General features: G+C 39.2%; 2 protein-coding genes and 1 long non-coding RNA gene across 3 annotated transcripts; all 3 read left to right on the top strand.

Annotated features, from left to right (window-relative positions):
* The first annotated feature begins 509 nt into the window (after positions 1-509).
* LOC119192032 lies at positions 510-1622 on the top strand. The gene is made up of 4 exons (XR_005113569.1): positions 510-535; positions 819-967; positions 1131-1290; positions 1494-1622. It is a non-coding gene; the product is annotated as an uncharacterized LOC119192032 (long non-coding RNA).
* Positions 1623-2273: 651 nt separating this feature from the next.
* Positions 2274-11199, top strand: LOC119192031 (probable E3 ubiquitin-protein ligase HERC2). The gene is made up of 5 exons (XM_037445882.1): positions 2274-2374; positions 7996-8221; positions 10585-10729; positions 11005-11093; positions 11171-11199. The coding sequence occupies exons 1-5, from the start codon at positions 2321-2323 to the stop codon at positions 11197-11199; spliced, it is 543 nt and encodes a 180-aa protein (XP_037301779.1). The 5' UTR covers positions 2274-2320.
* Positions 11182-16622, top strand: LOC119192030 (probable E3 ubiquitin-protein ligase HERC2). The gene is made up of 9 exons (XM_037445881.1): positions 11182-11245; positions 11391-11533; positions 11858-12054; positions 12486-12702; positions 12871-13108; positions 14102-14281; positions 14476-14676; positions 15310-15476; positions 16190-16622. The coding sequence occupies exons 1-9, from the start codon at positions 11237-11239 to the stop codon at positions 16620-16622; spliced, it is 1785 nt and encodes a 594-aa protein (XP_037301778.1). The 5' UTR covers positions 11182-11236.
* Positions 16623-18404: the final 1782 nt, after the last annotated feature.

Raw genomic sequence — 18404 nt, 5'->3', positions numbered from 1 at the left:
CTGCCCTACGACACCATGACGCCGCAAATCGTTCCTGGTAAGAGTCGTATATTATTATATAATAAAGTTGACAGTTTATACTCATTTATATTTTCTCCGATTGAACTATTATTCATATAAATATTAATATCTTTTTTCATAACTCAGATTGCAACAGATAAATAAAAATATTATGTTGAATAATAGATTTGACATACGGCACACGTCGTGCACTATGGTACAGAATGTGAATCTCGTTTTTATTTTTGCTACTGCCAAGTACGCCACTATTTTTGCTAATTCCAAAAAGTCGATTTATGTCAATGTATTTAAAATAATTTGTGTACAGGTCTAGAGAACAAGACAATAATCCAAGTATCGTGTCACCCGGCGGGGCGGCACTTCTTGTGCTGTTCGTCGTGCGGCGGCGTGTGGGCGTGGGGCGCGGGCGACGACGGCCGCCTCGGGCACGGCGACACCGCGCACCGAGGCGCCCGCCGCTATACACCACCTCGCGCACCACGAGGTGCAGAGTGTTCGCGGGGGCCGCCAGCAGGTATGTGGACTGTTACCGGACAGTTATGAACAGAAAATCTTGTAGGCATAGAATAATGAAAAAATTATATTAAATTCCATGCCTTGGTGGTATGGTGAAGACTGCTGCGCTGAGGTCTTGGGAAAATCCTCGAATCGTATAAAGTGATATCGGATTTACCGCTTGGTATCTGCCCTGAGTCCGGAAATGTGCCAGATTTGACTATAGGCGCGCCTTTCTTCAACTTCATGATTGTACATGTATGTCTTGTGTTGTGCTTATATTGTGTGTTAATTGTTGATAGTGCGGTAATAACGTCCCGAGGTGCTCTGTACACATGGGGTCGCGGCACTCACGGCCGACTTGGCCACGGCACCATCGAGAACTGCCTCACGCCTCAGCCGGTCTCTTTCAACGCACATAACATTGAACGAATCATTGATATTGCTTTGGGTAAGTATGTTTTATATTTTTGGTTATGGTATATGGTTGTTTGAAGTATGATGTTAACTTTAAATCTTCTCATGTGCATTGCATTCGGATTTTTTTGTTGATTAGTTATTACCTAGTAAATAGCCCGCGAGTATAAAAATTTAACCATATTTTTTATGTACAGGATGGGGTGAAAGTCAGACACTTTGTTGTACGTGGGAAGGTGCAGTGCAAGTGTTTGGCGATACAGAAGGCGGCGCGCCTCGAACTCTAACATCACTCTCTGTGCTGCGAGTAACGCGGGTTTATACCGGCGAACATTTCCATGCGGTACTTACGGATGGGTAATATTCTAGTATTTTATTCTTAACTTATGTACAATCATCCCCGAATGAATATCTATGATTAAGGAGACTAAATACTTGCGCATGTGGATTAATATCAAAGTATATACTCTGGAATAACTTTCTGTCAATGCATACATTAATTTGAGGTTGAATGTACCATTTTAGTCTTAGTACCATTGTTATAAGTATGAAATTTTCAGTGGACAAGTGTATACCTGGGGTAATGGAGATGGCTATCGTCTCGGCCACGGCAACTTGGAGAGTTTGAAAGTACCGAAACAAATAGAAGCTTTTCAAGGTAAGAAGTCAAAAATGTATTTTTGAAGTTTCTGTTTCATAATTGGTAATTTTACTGTCATTTTCTACCTGGTCTATGCAAAAGTATAATTTATTTATATAATAAATTGTATTTACAGGTTTAAAATCGTCGATGTGTCACTTGGCGCATCGCACGGTCTAGCGTTGGCTGCGGACGGTACGTTGTACGCGTGGGGACGCACGAGCGTGCGCAAATACTGAGACCCGTGCCGCAACCCGTACAAGTGTTCAATACTTTTAAAGCTAATGGTATTAAAAATTGTATATATTTTTTGTGCTATATAAATGACTTAATATCGGTAAAGTCATTATACATTTGCATTTCCAATTGAATTTGCTTTACGTATCACGCATTTCACAGGTGTATCCAGCGGGTCAACACATATATTTGTATGGAGTGAAGAAAGTCCAAGAGATCTACCGTCTTCAATGCCTTTCGTTATCGACCTTCCGACAATACATTTAAGTAAGTTAATAGTTATGTACGTAATATTTATTTGTACGCTCTGTCTTACATTTATAGTCTTGTTGTCTCCAGCACTAGAAATATATCATACATTGTCCAGAACATTGTCTTTCGGCGTGATAAAGTAAAAATTTAAAAACAACGTTCATTAAAAATATAAACTGAATATTTTGTCATTTTTGTTCTATGCAGGTTTTAGAAAGGCTTCTCAGATTAGCAGTAGAGCAAAGCAGCTCGTGTCCAATGAAAGATAACGAATGTTTAGCAATAGCCTGTTTGAATCTGCTAAGACTTCAGGTAAGCTTTCAGTATTATTATTAGAAGTAATAAAACTATCTGTTTGGTATAATGCTTTACGCTGACACACGACGCGTGCATACCGGTCGTTCCACGAAAGCGATAATGGCAGATTGTTTTCAAAAGGTAAGTGAGCACTAAATACGTTTTTTCGTTCAATCCTTTAACGAAGTTAAGCATGGTACTTGTGATGTTACATGTGTTCTTGTGTAATGGTGATGCAAACAAATTACATCTCTATAATAATTATAGCGTTTAAATCTAAGAAAATCGGCATGTTTTTATTATAAGGGTTCTATATTTACTAGAAAAAATTGAACCTTATGATGTACCTGTTTGACAGATACCATAATATAGAGTATGCTATTTCCCCTAACTCCAATATAAGGGGGTGGCGCAACCTAGTAAAAGCCTATAGGATATATTCTGCAGTGGACGGATACTGGCGGATGTATATACAGAATACTAGCTTTTGCCCGCGGCTCTGCCCGCGTTATTAATTTTTCCGGGCTAAAGTTTTCCGTTATAAAAGTCACGCTATATATTTTCCCGGGAGCCTATATTCTTCCCAGGGTCTCAAACTGTCTCCATACCAAATTTCATCTGAATACGTTGAGCAAGTTTTTGAGTTTAACACGTTCAGGCAGACAGATGCAGCGGGGACTTTGTTTTATAACATATTTTTATAGAACTTTTTAAGATGAACAATCCCGTCATACATCATTGTTGCATAACTTTAACCGTTTACGCAGCGCACGCAACGGAAGCTCTCAAAACTAATAAATTTTCCCCGTTTTCGCAACATGTCTCATTACTGCTCCGTTCCTATTGGTCATAGCGTGATGATATATAGTCTATAGCACTCCACGAACAAAAGAGCTATCCAACACAAAAATATTTTTTTAGTTAAAACCGGTAGTTCCTGAGATTAGCCATTACTGCTCCGCTCCTATTGGCATAGCGTGATGCTATATAGCCTATAGCACTCCACGAACAAAGGGCTATCCAACGCAAAAAGAATTTTTCAGTTTGGACCGGTAGTTCCTGAGATTAGCCATTACTGCCCCGCTCCTATTGGGTATAGCGCGATGATATATAGCCTATAGCACTCCACGAACAAAGGGCTATCCAACGCAAAAAGAATTTTTCAGTTTGGACCGGTAGTTCCTGAGATTAGCCATTACTGCTACGCTCCTATTGGGTATAGCGTGATGATATATAGCCTATAGCACTCCACGAACAAAGGGCTATCCAACGCAAAAAGAATTTTTCAGTTTGGACCGGTAGTTCCTGAGATTAGCCATTACTGCCCCGCTCCTTTTGGGTATGGCGTGAGTGATATATAGCCTATAGCACTCCACGAACAAAGGGCTATCCAACGCAAAAAGAATTTTTCAGTTTGGACCGGTAGTTCCTGAGATTAGCCATTACTGCTCCGCTCCTATTGGGTATAGCGTGATGATATATAGCCTATAGCACTCCACGAACAAAGGGCTATCCAACGCAAAAGAATTTTTCAGTTTGGACCGGTAGTTCCTGAGATTAGCCATTACTGCCCCGCTCCTTTTGGGTATAGCGTGATGATATATAGCCTATAGCACTCCACGAACAAAGGGCTATCCAACGCAAAAGAATTTTTCAGTTTGGACCGGTAGTTCCTGAGATTAGCCATTACTGCCCCGCTCCTTTTGGGTATAGCGTGATGATATATAGCCTATAGCACTCCACGAACAAAGGGCTATCCAACGCAAAAAGAATTTTTCTGTTTGGACCGGTAGTTCCTGAGATTAGCGCGTTCAAACAAACAAACAAACTCTTCAGCTTTATATAATAGTATAGATTTAGGTATTTCTCCTTAAGGCCCATTTGAGCTATTCACCCAGTAGTATTTTATTCGGACTTATTATAATTATACTGCTGTTCCATTGCAAAATCAAAACAAGTTTGTCATTTTAACATAAAACTGTAAGAGTATTCAACACAGCGAAGACTGCGTCAGCGTTGCTGTTGGATTTAGAACCTGGGCGAGTATGTTTAGAACAATCATTTGGTACGTGTATAGATGATAAGATTAATAGTGGTAGGTCTCTCATATGTTCCGCTTTGGTAGGTACCACCGCAATATTTATTTCTGCCGACAAGCAGCAGTATGTAGTCACTGTTATGTTCCGGTTTGAAGGACATTGTAACCCAGCGTAACTACTGGACGTAATAAGAGTTAAGGCATTTCATTTTGTTTCACCTTAATCTGTAACTTATTGGCAAAAGAATTTATTCACGTCAGTTAGTAGTTGAAAAGAAAACGTAAAATAATTAATAATCATGGATATTTCTGCCTTTAAAATTTCGTCATATTAAATTTTAAAGGCCGAAATATCCATGATTATTAATTATTTTACGTTTTTCTTCAACTGCGAGAACTAATCACTAACTAGACGTGAATTTAAATTCTTTACTTGCCAATACTTGTTTAGTTACCCAGATTAAAGGTGAAACAAAATGTATGAAAATGGACCTTGAGGTATCGCCTTAATATCTCACGTTTCGCGATGGCGAGCGCAACCAAACATTTCTTTGTAATTCAAAATGTTAGATGGTGTTTTTACTGTTTATGGGAGGTCGTGTCGCTTATTATTTGGCGAACGGCAAGTTCGTCTCGTCATTCAAAGCAATAAAAAAAAAATGATGCTGTGATCTTAATATGGTAGATGTACCGTAATCTGTCCCTAATGTATCGTCAACTTAGAAGATATTACATTAACCGTGTCTTATTTCACCTTATAAGCAATGTATAATTTGCATTTCGTTGCCGGAAATCCCTATAACTGAATTAAAATGACAAATTGAGGATTTTTTTTGTTGCACCCGCCTAATCACGTGTAGGTTTTACGGATTCAAGGTAAAAATACGGTATGTTTATCTTTGTAACACGAGAATTCTAGATTTAGACGTGCAGGCACTGGTATCCGTTCAGTTTCTAATATTTTGTCTCCCAATTTGTTATAAGGAGGGAATTGGAAAAATAATATTTCCAACTACTTATTATATTTCTATTTGATTAACTTCGTTGCGTTAAGACGGTGAAGCTCGGTATCATAACATGGCTGTCACAGTGGTTGCAATGGCAGGAATGAAGGGCATTGTCTACACAATTGCCCATCAAGAGATTATAATAAATAACTAACGTTAATTACAAAGAATGTTAATAAATATATTATATTATTATGATAATTACAAAGAGTAATTTATTGTATCGGACCTCTGGGCACTAGAAAGAGCAGAAGACCGATGGTCTAATGGGCAGTAGTAGTGCAGGTGGCGGGTAACATTTTTGAACATAACCAAAGGTAGAGACAAATTAAAACCTTAGTAGAGGACTTCACCTTCGTATAAAACCGAGGCGTTCTTATTAGTTATTAATTATTATTTAAGACAATAGGGTTAAAGATAGAATAAGTTTAAATATATTATCGAAATTGTAAATTAATTAATTTGAAATAAAGGTCGTTTTATGATTATTTTATTCATAATTTATTAAAATTATCCATCAAACTCTTATTAGTTGAATGAAAAATCATTCCGAGGCAGTTAATTTTCAGTTCCTAACTATGTCAACAGATGGCGCCACAACAAAACAGATCGCGCTATGGTTTACACGACACCGCGAATATAGATGTCTTGAGTATTTCTTTCAAAACTGTTTATGGGCGGTGAAGGTGTTTACACCTGCTTACCATCAGGTATTTTTGCAAGTGACTCGCATGCAAAGCATGTATGAGACGCTTTATAATTTATATTCTAAATCGGAACATCTAACCGAAGACTGGGTTGTGTATGTTTTTTCATCGTTCGTACGTGGTAAATTAGTATATTATAGGAATTAGGATCGAATATTCGACTTAAATAGCGATTCGACAAAATTGGTAAATAACTTCATAAATCATATCAGGCCATTCTTTATCGTCATCGACTGAACAATGATCTAGAAAGCCATATACCGCTGCCACAAGACATTATTACAGCACCGGAACAGACGATAATTTATTCTTATTTTTTAGGAGAGAAAGAATTCAAGATACTGGCTTCGCCAATAGCTTTTAATTGTTCGAAGCACTATAATGCCATGAAAGACATTGCGATAAGATTGCATAATTTCAAAATGCTACATGATTCCCAGGGAATAAATAAAGAAAGCTCCGTCTAGTGTATGATTGCTTGCTGGTGGTAAGATATATTTAATATATGCCTGGATAGCGACCATTTTACACACGGTATTATAAATCCGGCATAGTGACCCTCGTAAGTGTGCCGCATTCCAGGATCAGCCTGTGCATATTCGGCCCCATCAGGCTGGCATAATTGTGTCGACTGCCGAGGGGAAATCAATAATCATATTTCGTCAGTCGACATTCTAGTGGACTCCACTCCACTTACCATCAGGTGCAGGGAGGTCGCTTTTTTGCGTGGCAATATTTAGTGCAAAACCACTGAATTTAAACAATTTGGGTACATAAAGAACTTAGTAAGCAAACTCTCTTCGAAAAACATAATTTGTCAAATGAATTTAATGCCAAAAACGTCCTTAAAGTTACCGCGCGTAATTGTCGCATTTTTCAGCGGTAAAGTTACCCCGATTAACGTTATTAAATATATTTTAAATATATTATTTGATACTATTTTGCTTACGATTGCTTTGTTATGTTGCAAGCCATTTTTTTACTGCTTATTAGGTCAATAGATGGCGCCACGACAAATATAGATCGCGCTATGGTTTACACGACGATGCGGATACTAATAGTACTGCATTGCCCGCTGTAATTTGTTTATGGGTAGTTAAGGTGTTTACACCTACTTACCATCAGGAATTTTTGTGAGTACCTCGCACGCTAAGCGTGTATGAGGCACTTGGTCTACTTAAAAAAATAAGATATAAGAAAATTAAAGAAATAGCAATTAACAAAATTAGATTTATAATATACTACTACTTATACTTTTTGTTTTTTGTTTTGTTTTTTTATACTTTATCATGTACTGTAGTCTTTACCCTAAACTGATAGAAAAGAGCAACACCAGAGTTTCTTGCCCGTTCTTCTCTGGTGAAAACTGCTTTCCGAACTGGTGGTAGAGTTAATATTGACGGAATCTAAATAATGTATAACATTTTACAGATTCAAATAAATCATTTAATTTCATTTCATTAGCTTTTGCCCGCTCGTCGCACGCGCCTGCGTGAAGGAATATTCCGGGATTAAAGTCCCGCTAAAAAAAGTATCATATTCAATTATATTAATGGCTCACTATTTTGGACTTAGTGGCGTCCACATAAAAGGTAGGTATATGCTGTCGCGGACTTTTATTTAGAACTACTTAAGACAAACAATCCTACGGTACATCATCTTATCATCATCTAACTGCAACCGTCTTATTACTAAACGCGGTTTAACTAAAAACTTCGGATTAAACCTATGAAAAGTACGGTTTATTCAAAAGTGGTAATATACGGACTATTTGATGGTTTAAAGCTAAACCTCTTAATGCTTCAGGAATAAAAAAAATAATTTGTTACCTGTGTTGTTTTTTTTGGTGTACTACTTTCAAATATACGCATTTTTGATGTGTAGGTGCATGCATGGCAGTGCTCGCGTGGTGTCGACAGCGGTGGGACGGCGGAGGGTGCGGAAGCGACGTGGTGCGCGGGCGTGCACTCGGCGCTGGTGGCGTTGGTGGAGGGACGCGCAGGCGCGGGCGCGGCGGCTGCGGCGAGGCGCGCGCTCGCCGCCGCCTGGCCGCTGCTGCTGCCCACGCCGCACGTGCGCGCTAATCACCTCATCACTTTGCTACCACAAGGTAAGAGCACAGTTGCACCTGCGTGGTACGTTTGCGATAGTGTTCAGTATCCTTTGAGTATATCTATGATGCTCGTTTTTCGGGTAGAATATAAGACATACTGTACGAAATAACACTACAGGAGAACTGCGTTATCGCCATAAAGCGCATCATACAATACACACTTGCGCTAGTTTTGTAAATGCTAGTAATCAGTTAAGTATTCTCAATTGCATTGTTATCGATGTTTGACTAATCTATACTATTATATAAAGCTGAAGAGTTTGTTTGTTTGTTTGTTTGTTTGTTTGAACGCGCTAATCTCAGGAACTACCGGTCCAAACCGAAAAATTCTTTTTGCGTTGGATAGCCCTTTGTTCGTGGAGTGCTATAGGCTATATATCATCACGCTATGCCCAATAGGAGCGGAGCAGTAATGGCTAATCTCAGGAAATACCGGTCCAAACTGAATTTTTTTTTTGCGTTGGATAGCCCTTTGTTCGTGGAGTGCTATAGGCTATATATCATCACGCTATACCCAATAGGAGCGGAGCAGTAATGGCTTATCTCAGGAACTACCGGTCCAAACTTAAAAAATCTTTTTGCGTTGGATAGTCCTTTGTTCGTGGAGTGCTATAGGCTATATATCATCACGCTATATTCAATAGGAGCGGAGCAGTAATGGCTAATCTCACGAACTACCGATTCGAAGTGAAAAATTCTTTTTGTGTTGAATACTCCTTTGTTTGTGGAGTGCTCAAAGTCATATATCATCACGCTATGACCAATAGGAGCGGAGCAGTAATGGCTAATCTCAGGAACTACCGGTTTCAACTGAAAAATTCGTTTTGTGTTGGATAGCCCTTTATTTGTGGACCGCTATAAGCTATATATCATCACGCTATGACCAATAGGAGCGGAGCAGTAATGGCTAATCTCAGGAACTACCGGTTTGAACTGAATTTTTTTTTTGTGTTGCATAGCCCTTTGTTCCTGGAGTGCTATAGGCTATATATCATCACGCTATGACCAATAGGAGCACAGCAGTAATGAAACATGTTTGCAAAAACGGAGAAAATTATTAGTTTTGAGAGCTTCCGTTGCCTGCGCTGCGTAAACGGTTAAAGTTATGCAACAATCATGTATGACGGGATTGTTCCACTTAAAAAGTTCTAAAAATATATTGTAAAACAAAGTCCCCCGATGCATCTGTCTGAACGTGTTAAACTCAAAAACTACCCAACGTATTAAGATGAAATTTGGTATGGAGACAGTTTGAGACCCTGGGAAGAACATAGGCTCCCGGGAAACTACTACTTTTATAACGGAAAACTTTAACCTGAAAAACTTTATAACGCGGGCGGAGCCGCGGGCAAAAGCTAGTAATAATATAAAAATGAATAGCTGAATGTGTTGCTAAGCGCAAATTTCAAGAGCAGCTGAACCGATTTCGCTAATTCTTTTTTTATAATATTCCTTGAAGTACGAGCATGGTACGCATGAAGAGAAAAATTGCCTGAAAAAGTCTAAAAACCACACTTTTCTATATTCCCATACAAAAGATTCGTAATAATACTTAAAAGTCAATTTGAACTTTAATACCATACCACAAAGTTTAAGTGTTAATGGAGGGTTCCGGGAAGGCAAAACAATTAAGTGACGTTAGTATCGTTTAAATATTAATGTCAATATGTCGAGGCCCGGGTCAGATAGTCTAATATAATTATAAGTTGAAAATAATAGTTTCATGAGTAAGTAATAAATTCTTGCAGACTTCATAGCTGCATTATGATTCTAATGTCTATTAAACAATTTTTTTGCTTTCATGTTACGTAACAAAGTGCCTCATACATGCATTACATGCGAGGTACTATAAAAATTCCTGATGTAAAAAGGCGGGATTCGCTTTACAACGACAGATACGCTGGATATTCCCTGTAAGCGTGGCGTCGTGTAAACCATAACGAGATCTATTATTGTTGTGGCGCCATCTTTTGACGCAATTAGGATTTAAAGTTGCCTTGTACGAACGGTCGCAATGTATTGTAGCTTCATGGAATGTAACACAACTATTAGTCAAAATCATAATATAAATTTAATAAACTTAAATAAATTAAAATCTTTATTAACCACATAGGCAAACATAGTCACACTTATATGAGAGATTTTTTGGCCTAATGATATATGAAAAAATAAAGATAAAACGATAAGAAAATGTAATAAATAAAAATTTACATTAGCATTAGTTCTGTGGAGAACAAAATATTAAACAACAAAAAAGAATAGATAAATTATAATAAAGAAATGGTGTAATGGGTGCCTTCGTCTACATTTACAAACATAATTTTAGATCTGTAATATACTGAGATGGTATTCCCCACCAGGTTCCGTGCCCGCGAGTACTGGCGCGCGGTTCATGACCGAGCTCCTGGTGTGGTCGCTGCTCGGCGGCGGCGGGCTGCGGGACGCACTACGTAACGCATTGCAATCGCACGCGACGGACGCTTACAATCATTTACTATTAGATGCGTGAGTCTTCTGTTTATACACACTAGTTCTTGCTCATCGCGCCGTCTGCCTACTGGTGTAACAGTTACCATGATTACAGGAAATATAGGACTCAGGGACACTCTATGTGCTATGTATCATCAAGTTAATTTCACCAAGGTTTTGGACAATACAAGTTTTATTAGTATTTTAATTATCACACAAATAGTGTACGATTCATCAAGAAACCGTAGATAGGGGCATCATAGGGTAGTAAATGATTTGTCGTCGCTAATACTTTGAAACATAATTTTCAGTGATTACGATCAAGTTGACATAATCACGGGCCAAAGGGGTCCTCCACCTATGAAATCTGGTGATGAAACTGATTTGGATGTGGTTTCAGGTAAGATAGTTATTCGTTATTATTAGTCCATGTCACATTAATATTATCGTTTCATTAATTATATTGTTATCTTGTAGCCTACACCGAAGAGTATCAGTTAAAGTAACGCTACAACGACGGACAAGGGAGCTTCTGTACCTCTCATGCATCTGGTGCGTAAGAATACAAACTCTCTTGCTAATATTTTAATCTACTATCAGGATACTTATTTTCGTATTTAAATCAAAATATGATATCTATTTTTTTTATATTTGTGTATGATTTTATTATAATACTTAAAGATTTCTTGTGAAACAGGTGAAACATTTGATTCAAAACACGAGCTGTCAAACACAAATGCACATAAATGCAATAATCCACGGCGACACAAGCAAAACCGACGACCCTAAGGGACAGGACACCGTAAGCCCAAGCTGTGATCTTCTGACGCGTTTCCAAAGGTAATCTTTTTCATATGCCAATAGAGTAAATAGGAAATTTTTTGTTGATGTTCCGGGAAGAGAGTCAAGGAAATAGAGCAATTGGGAGAGAGGGACATATTTGGTATAAGTTTCTATCCCTTGATGATATCTCCAGTACATTAACCTCGTATGCAGCGCATTATAACAACAAAGCCCAATCCTTTTTGCAACATGCTTGAAGTAGTGTATTGATATCACATCGAAGTAATATGCACAGAAAAAAGTAGACATTAAAGAGCTTTTTACAATAAAATTGTAATTTTCTGAATTATACTATTATGCAAGATGGTATATTGGTTGCAGGTTACTATTCTGCGAGGCGATGTGGTGTCGCGGCGGGCGCGGCACGCGCGCCGGCGTGCGCGCGCTGCTCGCGCACTACGCGCAGCTGCTCGCCGACCACGTGCACTCCACGCTCGGCGCCTTCTGCCGCGCGCTGCACCGGGCGGACGACGCGCAGCTCGTGACGCTCTGTGATCTTATAGCTACGGATATTGTTGGTATGTATCATCAATCGTACATGCACCGAATTAATAAATTCAACCTAGATTTCATTTTCTACTGCATAGTATGCTTTATGGATGCGATCTTCAGGGCATGTTTACTTTCGTAACATGATTTATCAAAATTATTCGTTATTAATAGAGAAAAGCAAAAAACAAGAGAATATGTCATGGGTGACGGATCAGTTCGGAATTTATATTATCCGAGTAACTTGCTTCAACATTTACTGACAGTTTTTTCATGAAAGTAACTTCGTATAAAAGGACTATAAGTATTACTATAACACAAAGGTCGCTAAATTTAAAAAACCTTTAAGAGTTACTACAACACAAACGTCAATAATAAGATAAAATGTTAGTAACTTTGATTGTAATTGTCAACGAAAGGAACTACCCGTTAACTATTTTCTGACACACTTTTCACCCAGGTCGTGTAATAAGCGAGCTGAGCGCGTGGGTGTGCGCGTGCTCGGCGCGGTCCCCGAACGCGCTGGCGGAGTGCACGACCGCGCTGGTGCGCGTGGCGCGCGCCTGCGACGAGGCGGCGCGCGCGCTGCCTTCCGCCGCCCGGCTCGACGCGGACATGCTGGGCTGGCCTGGACTCGTCTCCAAACGGAACCAACTGAACAACACTGTCATACGCAAGTGAGTTATTACTATGGATAAGCAATCTTATTACTAATAACTTATCTGTGTATTTAAATCATTATTCACGTCGCCTTTTATGAATTAAGACGATGCACTAAAAATGTTCAAACAAATCGCACGAGAAATTATTTAATTTTTACCTAACTATAAGTCATAATTTGCTAGATGCGATCTTCAAAATCATACAAAAGAAGGCGGTTCCTGGATTATAATAGCTGGTTACGTTTTTGACGTCGAACATTTCGAGTGTGACGACGCGACAACCACGGAGCTGGTGCGCAAAATGCGAGGCTGTGACGCGACGGTCGCTCTGAGCGTGGCGCCGCACGCCGCGTACATGTCGCGGCTCACCGAGAAGTGCGTCGGGATGTACGCCGATCAGATATATAGCCACAAGTGTAAAGTGAGTAATTTTACTAACATTCTAAACTTGGAGAAGTACTAATTCGGGCATGTGGTATGTTAAATCTTATGCCTAAATACAATAGTAAAGCTCGTAAACAGAGGTTAAATTAGTACAACACTTGTTTTTTTTTATTATTTTCCAAACTGGATGTGTCCCGTTTCGCAGGTTTAAATCGCTATCATGGAGTTGGCAATTTTTTTTTATTTCTACTTGTGCACGGCAAAGTAACCCCACTGCACCTGATGGTATGTGGAGTGGGCCCAATAGAATGTCGACTGACAAGAGATGATTACCCTTCGGTAGTCGACACAATTATGCCGGCCTGTTTTAACCAGATATACACAGGCTGATCCCGGAACGCGACACACTTACCTGGGCCACTTTACAGCGGATTTTACAGTGGTCGCCTAAGATGTTTTTATTACATAGATACGTTGTCCGAGCTCAATACTGGCAAGACGAAAGCAAGGTAATTGCCCGACATTCACTTAGTCAAGCTCCACCCACTGTCGCGGCTAGTCGGCTTACTAACTTTTTGTATTTCTATAAATAAAATGCCTTAGTGTGTTTTTAGACGATGTACAAATTATACTCCAACCGTGAATGAAAAACGTTTCATTTTATACGTTAGTAATAAGTATAGACTATTTAACTTATTTTTTAACTAATAAATGCATTTTATTCGACTGTCATAGCGACGGGGAGGTCAACGCTCGGGCCCACTCGGGCAAACTCGGGCCCTCTCGGGCCGTAGCAATGCGAGCCGCTAGGGCTATGACTATAGTGAATACTGCGCTGTTTTTATGTGCAATTTTGTTAGTGTATGACGCGTCTATTTGTAAAACGTTCATTGGTGGTCACCATCTGGGCGGATATAAAATATATCTTACCACCAGCAGATTTAGTTTGTATAACGTTTTGTATTTTTATATATTTTTTGAATAACGAATACTTGCAGAAGACTTATAGAAACATTATTAATAATTCTAGGAGAGTATATCTAGTCTACGTGCGTACCACATATTGTCATCAAGCGCGTTCCAATTGGCGTTAGGGTTGTCGCAATGTGGCACCCGACTTGCGCGCTCACTCCTGTGCAACAAGCGGAGAAAGACGCCGCGCCCTACGCAGCTGCTGTGTTCTTACGAGGGGGATTACAGGTATTGTATAGTTTGTATACAAGGATATAATCAATGTAATGCAATTTATTTAAGGCCCGCAACTACCTTTATACTTTTAATACCTACAGAATTAAATGCTTCTAGATTCCGAAACTAGGCTAGCATCTACTCGAATAGATTTGAAAAGCAAATAATTTTGGTACCTTCGTTATATAATTAGTAATAACATATTTGCACTCGCAGGAGACACAATTAACGAACCCATTCGAGGAGGAGAAGGCCGAGGCTCGCAGCGGGTCCTCGACAGGCGGTAACAGTCCTGCGAGCGAGGCTCCGCTGCAGCCGTCGCGTGCAACCCGCGCCCCTCGCGCGCCGCCCCGACACGCCACCGCGCATGCGCGTGCCGATGCGCTGCTGCACGCGCTCGCAGAGCCCAAGTTGCACGTATGTAAATTAATGTTTTGCGAATGGTTTTTATTATATGAGTTTTTTGTATCCATATGTGCGATAACGCACCACGTTGGAACCTCATGAGGTTAAATGTGGTAGTCACTCTTCAATCACCCACATCATACAAGTATTGATTAACATTAAAAGGATCCATAATACAGTTCCTCATGCACGCGTGACATGCAAGGTTCAAAAACAATCCTAATGGTAAGTGATCACCTTGATAACCCATAAACACAATATTTTCATGTCTACACTTGATGTTAGTATTTGCGGCGTCGTGTAAACCATAGTGCGGTTTACTTTCGTTGTGGCGCCATCTATTGAAAATATTTTCAATTTGAACAGGATCTTAGATCGATCATCGAATCCTGTCTTTCCGTTCATGTGGTCTATTTTAACATCGCAGAGAAACGGGACTTCCAAAATAATAATGGATGATAAAAACTGCATGATTATCTTTATTAAAACAACCATAAAATGAAATTTAAATTTCTACATTAAAATTACTTTTGTACATACTTATATTCTTATGATATCAAACTGTACTCCGAACGCATAAAATACTTAGATATAGGTCAGATCATATTATTTCCTTCGCAAAAATATCTAGCTGTTTGTTTTTAGGATCCCCTAGCGTTGCATTTGTGGTGGGCATGCGAGCGACGTGAGGGATGCGCCCCTCACTTTCCACCGGAGCATCCTCTAGAAGAACTGAGAAGGGCGTTACTAGCAGCTCTATTGTATCACGCGGGGTTGAAGGAACACGCCCTAGCCACCGCCACTGCTGGCAAGTATCGGAAAACATTACAAATGTATTTCTATAATCATTATTTCTTTACTTACCTATGAAGAGCTCACCTGATAGTAACTTGGAGTTCAAAAAAACTTTCCAAGATGTAGTCGATTCTTAATTTTATGAAACCGAATAAAGTTTTCTATTTAAAATTGTGGCATCTATTTATAATTCTAGAGATGCAAAAGGGTGAAGTGAAGTTATCTCCTGCGATGTCTGAGATCGTCAAAGCAGTTCAACAAAGCAAGTGGACATTGATGAGAACCAGGCAGCAACTCTCGTGGTTATAAAGAGGTGTGTACGATACTATCAACTACGGGATCAAACTTTTCAGCGGGCTTAATCTTGATTGAACGTATATTGATTTATACTTTTTACTTAAGCCCCAACACATCCTTCAAGATAATAGCTGTACCCTATTTCCATATAAAGGTATGCGCAGCGCCGCTAGAACGTGCCAGGTTCCTTTTACACGAAGTCCGAGCGGCGATTTCTCCGGCAGTGTCTGCGTTACGGACGCGTCCACCGTCCCGCCGCCCTCCCACCGCAAAGAAGATATTCCAAAAAGTCATGCGGGTTTCCAAGACGCCTAGCTTTAATAAATGGTAATTTACTTTCCTTTTCATAATTGTAAGTGCACTAGAGGCACTTTCAGTGTTTATCTCTGATCACCGAATAAGGATACTCATATTGTGCACGATTATTTCACAGTTTCGAAACGACCAAAGACTTACGCAACAGGCAAAACAGTCTCAGCAAAAGCATGCTCAAAGCGACAGGAAGCCTTCTGCAGGGTGATGCGCTTCTTATCAAGTCATCCATCGCCAATACATCCAGCAAGACACCGGAAGACATCACGCCCAGTATTGTGATCGAACCATCTAGAGGACAGATAGATGGCTCCGGCGACCCCAGAGAGCTGCAGATTAAACTGAAACTGAAAACCAAAGATAAACCGTTAGACAAAGACTTAAAAAACGCTTCGAATTATGACGACATGCGGAACGAAGGGCGCGCAGAGAGAGTTATGGAAAGGGATGATATAGACAAGGAGAATGACGATAAAACTCCTACGAACGAGATATCGATTAGCTCGATAAACGATATGACTGACAACTCGATATTGAAAGAATCGATGGAGTGAGAAACAAGTGATTCTGTTAGCGGATGATTTGAAGAATGATCTCATTATGGCGGACGAGGAGAAAGACGATGACAATTCCGAAAGAAATAAGTTTGTCAACGCTTGGGTGTCGCGACTTGCGTGTGAGGAAAAAGGTAATTATTACTCATACTATTCATATTTATTTTATTATCACTAATATATTCTTTATTTTGTCAGACATAGTATAGGTTCTTGTAATAAAATTATTGTTACATTATCATATGTTCTTGCAGTATTTCAAATGAATCTAACCATTGTTCGATTTTTGGTGATTTTGCTTGTAGACTTATATTGGCTGCTTGAAGAAGTGACTCAGGAGCAGCAAGGCCTGACAATAGCTATAATTGACTTTGTCATGACTGAAGAACCCTGTGATATTGATATTTTAAGAAGAGCCTTGTATTGTCAGGTATAGTTTTTACTTAATGCTATCTATTTATTATGATTTCTTAAGTTTACGCGAATGTTAGACCTTTAAATTAAACTATTTCGATGATAGGACCACCAGCAGCTAAAAAAATTAAAAAAGTTTTATATGTAAGTAAATATACATAAAATGTAAGTAAATATTGTTACTCTGACTTTACGGATGAACAACACCTCAGTCCCCCCCGTGACCATGAAGGCTGCAAAGTCTTCGAAACTTCAGGATAAAAGTAAAATATTAAAACCGCGATAAAATTCGTAAAATAGTTTAATTTAAATATCTATTTATTAGTTTAAAATTTTAGTATAGCTAATATTTTAAACAACACTATCACATTGTAACTTTTTATTACTGGTATACATTTACGATCAATTACAACATTGAAATTTAATTTACAGGTGCAAAGAGTAGAAATAAGAAAGAACGGATACAGCATGATAAACTGTATACTACATTCATCGCAAACAATGTCAGAGAGCATAAAGTATGCTGCCCTGGTCGGTATGCTCGGAGCTTCCATGGCGGAATCCGTTCCACAAGTACCTCTTAAACCTACAATACCATTAACGTTACCTCTAAAGGGCATTGAGTCAGTGTTACCCTACTCCAAATATATGGTGCTTCTAGAAAGATCGCAGTTGATGGAATTTGTTCTAATCGAGTTGAAAGCGAGAGTCGCTGAAGGGAGCAGCATCAACCGCTGCCATCGAAGATGAGTGCTAACTATGGTGCGCATGCGTTGCTGAATAGACCTTCTAGAGCGAGGTAAAATACTAACTTCTTTTAGCTAGTATACTTTTGTAATATCTACTTACATAATATTTTTTTATATAGAATAAAAGAAAAGAAGGGTCTTTTTTGTGCGTGAAAAGTGCTACTGTAGTCAGAATAAACAATCATATTTGAGGGATTTATGAAAATAATACTCATCATTCTATTAGCCTGACAATGATCAACGTATTATTTTAGGTTCCTGATAACTTTGCTGTCTCTGTTAGTGGAAGGAAGTCAAGGCCCTGAGCTAGAGCAGCTAATAAATGGCGGAGCATTGAGTACTTGTTTAACACTGTTGAAGCAAATAGGTGGTGATACGTCACAGTACTCATCTTTAATCTGCAGTGGATTAAAGTCCAAACGTAAGTTAAATAACTCAATTCGATTTAAAATTTACCTTTAAATATGTATGATTGGTTTTTCATTTGCTTTGTAGCGGAGTGCCTTATCATTTATGAGGACGAGCGACTCGGAGCGCGCGCTCGAGGAGCTTCATTGTCCTTGGAACACGTGTGGTTAGGGAAAGGATTGGAAGTGGGGGATCAGGTACGTTTGTTATA

The sequence above is a fragment of the Manduca sexta genome, unplaced genomic scaffold (assembly GCF_014839805.1).
Source record: "Manduca sexta isolate Smith_Timp_Sample1 unplaced genomic scaffold, JHU_Msex_v1.0 HiC_scaffold_227, whole genome shotgun sequence".
NCBI lineage: Eukaryota > Metazoa > Arthropoda > Insecta > Lepidoptera > Sphingidae > Manduca > Manduca sexta.
This window is presented reverse-complemented; position numbering and strand designations above follow the sequence as displayed.

Excerpts from the sequence above, each read along its gene's own strand:
- LOC119192031 (XM_037445882.1), top strand. The coding sequence starts at position 2,321 with ATGAAAGATAACGAATGTTTAGCAATAGCCTGTTTGAATCTGCTAAGA. Across the intron at positions 2,375-7,995 it reads TGAATCTGCTAAGACTTCAG|GTGCATGCATGGCAGTGCTC; the intron begins GTAAGCTTTCAG and ends TTTGATGTGTAG. Across the intron at positions 10,730-11,004 it reads AATCATTTACTATTAGATGC|TGATTACGATCAAGTTGACA; the intron begins GTGAGTCTTCTG and ends CATAATTTTCAG.
- LOC119192030 (XM_037445881.1), top strand. Across the intron at positions 12,055-12,485 it reads TATAGCTACGGATATTGTTG|GTCGTGTAATAAGCGAGCTG; the intron begins GTATGTATCATC and ends CTTTTCACCCAG. Across the intron at positions 14,282-14,475 it reads GGGATTACAGGTATTGTATA|GAGACACAATTAACGAACCC; the intron begins GTTTGTATACAA and ends TTGCACTCGCAG.